General features: G+C 59.6%; 1 protein-coding gene across 1 annotated transcript; it reads left to right on the forward strand.

The window, feature by feature from the left end:
• The first annotated feature begins 247 nt into the window (after positions 1 to 247).
• FOXL2 (forkhead box L2) lies at positions 248 to 3514 on the forward strand. The gene has a single exon (XM_025290957.3). The coding sequence runs from the start codon at positions 1051 to 1053 to the stop codon at positions 2182 to 2184; it is 1134 nt and encodes a 377-aa protein (XP_025146742.1). The 5' UTR covers positions 248 to 1050; the 3' UTR covers positions 2185 to 3514.
• Positions 3515 to 5218: the final 1704 nt, after the last annotated feature.

Genomic DNA, 5218 nt, shown 5'->3' on the forward strand with positions numbered 1-5218 from the left:
GAGTAGGTATCTTAGGTCCAGGAGCAGCGCGAGGAAGAGCGGGAGCTTCAGGCGGAGCCCCTGGGCGCCTCCTCCCAGAGATCCTCTTCTCCGGCTCCGTCCCGGCCCAGACAGGCCAGGCCAAGGATTCTTCGTTCAGTGACACGCGTTTCTGGGCTGATTTTCCCAAAGCCACCGCTCAGCCCTCTCCACCCCACCCCCGTCCGGCCCCCTCGCCGTCCCGCCCCTCCCCCGGGCCCGAGCTAGTTTAGCCCCGAGCCAGCAGCGAAGGGCAGAGCAAAGTAGCCGTTTTCTTTCACCTGGACGCTGCGAGGAGGCTTGGCGCGCCTCTCCGCGCTAGGGCCCGAGTTCCTTGCGCGCGCGGGCCGAGGGCGGACGGACCTCGCCGGAGCCCTCGGCATCTCCCGGCCCAGTCCGCAGAGCGAGCCCCGGCAGATTCAAGGGCTTGTGAAAGCGTGAGCGCGGCTGTCCGCCGGGCTCCCTAAGCTCGCTGGGAGGGGGCAAGCCGGTCCGGGCTGTGCGGGGAGTTTACAAAAAAGTGACTTGGAGATGAACTCTCCCGTGCGCGACTGGCCGCCCCGCTATAGGGGCGAAGGCGCCTGACGCAAGCGGAACTCCGCGGAGCCCATACGAATCAGAACAGAGCGAGGCTCCTGGCGCTCTGGAAACTCCAGGAGGCAGCTCCGCCAGAGACGCGGGTCGTGTCTCGGGAAACCGGAGGGTGGGGGGAGGGGAAGAGCGCAGAAAAGAAAACCCACCGAGGCGGGGACTGGCCTGGGCGGGGAGGGGCAGCGGAGCCGGAGCCCCTCTCTGTTGGGCGGACTCCCCATGGCCAGAGGCTAAGCTCCACTCCCGCCGGCCGCTCCCTTGGGGAAGGGAAAGACGAGGAGAGAGGAGCGAGAGGCCGCCAGCAAGAACGCGGGCGGCATCCGCGAGTCTGCAGAAGTTTGAGACTCGGCCGTGAACGGACTTGTGTGCCCGGATTCTTTGCCGCGCCAGCGCCAGCGGAAAAGAGCAGGGACTGCCCGGCCGCGGCGCGCCGGCTTTGTCATGATGGCCAGCTACCCCGAGCCCGAGGACGCCTCGGGGGCCCTGCTGGCCCCGGAGACCGGCCGCGCAGCCAAGGAGCCCGAGGCGCCGCCGCCGCCCAGCCCGGGCAAGGGCGGTGGCGGCGGTACGGGGACAGCCCCGGAGAAGCCGGACCCGGCGCAGAAACCCCCATACTCTTATGTGGCGCTCATCGCCATGGCGATCCGCGAGAGCGCCGAGAAGAGGCTCACGCTGTCCGGCATCTACCAGTACATTATAGCCAAGTTCCCGTTCTACGAGAAGAACAAGAAGGGCTGGCAGAATAGCATCCGCCACAACCTCAGCCTCAACGAGTGCTTCATCAAGGTGCCGCGCGAGGGCGGCGGCGAGCGCAAGGGCAACTACTGGACGCTGGACCCGGCCTGCGAGGACATGTTCGAGAAGGGCAACTACCGGCGCCGCCGCCGCATGAAGCGGCCTTTCCGGCCGCCGCCCGCGCACTTCCAGCCCGGCAAGGGGCTCTTTGGGGCCGGAGGGGCTGCGGGTGGCTGCGGCGTGGCGGGAGCAGGAGCAGACGGCTACGGCTACCTGGCGCCCCCCAAGTACCTGCAGTCCGGCTTCCTCAACAACTCGTGGCCGCTACCGCAGCCGCCTTCGCCCATGCCCTACGCCTCTTGCCAGATGGCGGCGGCCGCCGCGGCGGCTGCAGCAGCCGCGGCGGCCGCGGGCCCGGGCAGCCCCGGCGCGGCCGCGGTGGTCAAGGGGCTGGCGGGCCCGGCCGCCTCGTACGGGCCGTACTCGCGCGTGCAAAGCATGGCGCTGCCTCCCGGCGTAGTGAACTCGTACAACGGTCTGGGAGGCCCTCCCGCCGCGCCTCCGCCGCCGCCGCACCCCCACTCACACCCGCACGCACACCATCTGCACGCGGCCGCCGCACCCCCGCCGGCCCCGCCGCACCACGGGGCCGCCGCGCCGCCCCCGGGCCAGCTCAGCCCAGCCAGTCCGGCCACTGCCGCGCCCCCGGCGCCCGCGCCCACCAACGCACCCGGCCTGCAGTTCGCCTGCGCCCGGCAGCCCGAGCTCGCCATGATGCATTGCTCTTACTGGGACCACGACAGCAAGACCGGCGCGCTGCACTCGCGCCTCGATCTCTGAGAGTCCAGCGCACGAAGGCTGCGAGGATGCAGGGACGCGCGACGCCCGCCTTGGCCGCAGCAGCCGGCCAGACCGCGCGCCCGCTGGGGCCCCCTGAGCCAGCGCCCACCGCCCCTCTGCGCCTCCTCGCTCTCCTGGGCTCCTCTTGCTCCTCTTTGTCTCCGCTTCTCCCCCTGTGTTCGCCTCCCTGCCCTTTTTGCCCTTTCGCTCCTTTGGCCTGCAGGCCGCCTCTCCACGCGTTTTCCGCAGGCCTAGCCTTCTCCGGGCACCCCAGCGTCGGGGCTGGACACCCGTCGCCAAAATTCACGGCGGAGAGAAAGTGCCCGGGGCCGAGGTGCAACCGGGCCTCGGCAACGCAGGCCTCCTGGCCTTTTTTCACAGGTCGGTGCACTCGCACTCGGCTCTCCGCCGGGCTGCCGCTCCATCCTTGGCTAGAAGCGCCGGCATAGGCCGGCAACAAGACCCGCGCCGCCCGAGAATGGGACAAACGGGTGTTTGCTCCGCGTACCCTTTTGGAGCTATTCAGAAGCCCCTTCCTGGGGCCCACTGGGCAGGGCGAGGGTTGGGCTGGATCAGGGAGCCGGGTCTGCCTCGTTCGGCGGCCTGTGCCCGGGTTTACACAGCATCCCGGCTCGGAGAGAGACTGCGTTTCCTCCGCTCTCCATCCCGGCGTTTGGGGCCCCTTCAGGCCCGGGCAGCTGGCTCATGTTTTGCTAAAAAGATCACGAGGGCTATTTTGGATAATATCAAAAAGTATTTTTTAAAGGAAAATAATTCACCGGAAAACCGGCGAAGTATTGTGGCCTTGGAGTTTGCTAAAGCAAAACATGAAAATCTTTTGCAGGAGATTTGAAGAATTCCTGTCGGGCCTTCAAAAAGCTATGTTCAGAGAGGTAGGAGTATATGCCCAGTATCGGATGGTTTCCTTTACAAATTAGAGTATTTCACCCCTCAACCTATCTTTTCTAAAAAAGTCGAAAACAAATTTCCCCCTATCTTCTGATGCCAGCCCTGAGCGCGGGGAGATCACTGTCCGCCTGGCGGAAACTGCAGGGTCGACTCATCGCCTCCCTGATTTTTGTTTTTCAAACGTCTTGCTTCTCCCACTTTGGGCAAGAGAAATGTGAAACCCGGCAGCAGTCGGACCAGGCGGGCTTGTGGCTCCGAGCCTGCCGGCCCACAGCTCTAGACCTGGTTGTTTTGTAGTGTGTCGTTCGGAGGACCAAATTTTCCTAGAAAGAACTAGAGCACTTTTGTTGTTTGTTGTTTGTTTGTTGTTGTTGTTTTGTCTTGTCAATTCTCGAATAAATTTTTTGTTTCTTTCTTTTAACACGGACTTACATTATTTACATGGCGCCCAAGTTTGTTCCGAAGCTCGTTAAAACAGGGAGATTTTCAGCAAAAATGTATCCTTTCTCAGATAAACGAGGGTTGAGGACGGCCAGAGTGGGGGGCCTTTGTGGTTGTTGCTGCTGCTTTGTTTTCCCGGAATTGTTTGTTTCGTGTGTCATCGCTGGCTTGTTGCGGCTGTTTCACGTCATGGGAGAGACTTTATCTGCCGTGATTCTTTCACAAGGCCCACTGTAGGTAGGATTTGTTCTATTTTTACATCCATGCAAGTTTGAACTTTATCTCTTACACAGCCATGCTAGGCGTATGGGTCATATTTGTATTATATTGTCTTTATGCTATTCAATTTTTCCAGCTATATCTAACAGAAGAATTTATTCCAAATAGATAAAATCTTCGTTGTGGTCATGCTCTGTAAGCTGCAAACCTCTGTACAAATGTAACGAGTGACTGGTTGCCTTATTTTTAATAGTCGGAATTCATTTACCTTGACATATGTGTGAGAGATTTGGGGATCAGAGAGAGGTGGCTATAGAAATTTAATCTTTTCTCTCTCTTTACTGAGACTCTTCAACGAATTAAGACTGGCGCTTTTGTGCAGGCACACAGGCAGGCATTTGACTGGATTGCAGGCTGCTAGGGGTATTATGCATAGGAGAAGGAAATGGCAACCCACTCCAGTGTTCTTGCCTGGAGAATCCCAGGGACGGGGGAGCCTGGTGGGCTGCCATTTATGGGGTCGCACAGAGTCGGACACGATTGAAGTGACTTAGCAGCAGCAGGGGGATTAGAGGTGGTCAGCGTTGAGTCCTCTGGTGGGATGACAAGTATTATCCAGCTCTCGCCCCCTCTGCAGTTCAGCTTGAGCAGGACCCAGTGCCCAGCCACATGTTGCTCTCTGCCCCTCACTTAGCCTGTATAGCAGTGGCCACAGATTTAGGCCAACCAGTAACCTGGGAGGGGCTGCCGGCAACTTCCTTGGGCATTCTGGGGAGGCTGGAAGGTGGAGGATGAAGCTGTGGGGCTTATGAAAGGCATCACGCTGAAACCAGGACTGGAGCCTGCCAGGGCCAGGAGAACCAGAGCACACTGCAAATACGACTCAGCCAGCTGGGGCAGGCAAGAAGCCCAAGAGGTTGATCAGGCTTGGTGTCTGAGGGTTTCTGGCAACCTGTTGCAATTTTGTCTGGCTGACTAAGGTCAGTAGCGGAAAAGAAAGTGGACTGCTGCATACTTGTCTTTGCTTTCTGTGGTGTGAACAACTATCTCATGGGCAGTTGTATAGTCTATACCTCCTGTAAATGAATGTGTGTACGGTGTAAGTTGTGTCCTGGTTACAGGGAGGGCAGTGTCTATGTCTGTCACTCACCTTCGGAGAAGGCATGTATTTTAGGCATTGTACTAATCGTATCACTAATTCAGGGAATGCTTCCTGGGACCAGACATGTGCAGTTATGTTCTGGGTATGTAATCTTGGTTTGCTGAATGAAAACAGAGTACACACAGAGCCTTTGCTTCAGCTGGTTGAGGCTCTCTGTTCCAAGGCTGACTCCCAGCACCCCACAATTGCTACTTCAAGCAGAGAAAACAGAGGAGGGAAATCTGGGTAGAGCCCCTGGTGAGGTGGAAAAGTTGTCCTAGGCCAGCACTGGAGGACAGACCCTCTCTCGGTTCCCCAAGAACT

Source organism: Bubalus bubalis, chromosome 1 (assembly GCF_019923935.1).
Source record: "Bubalus bubalis isolate 160015118507 breed Murrah chromosome 1, NDDB_SH_1, whole genome shotgun sequence".
Classification (NCBI taxonomy): Eukaryota; Metazoa; Chordata; class Mammalia; order Artiodactyla; family Bovidae; genus Bubalus; species Bubalus bubalis.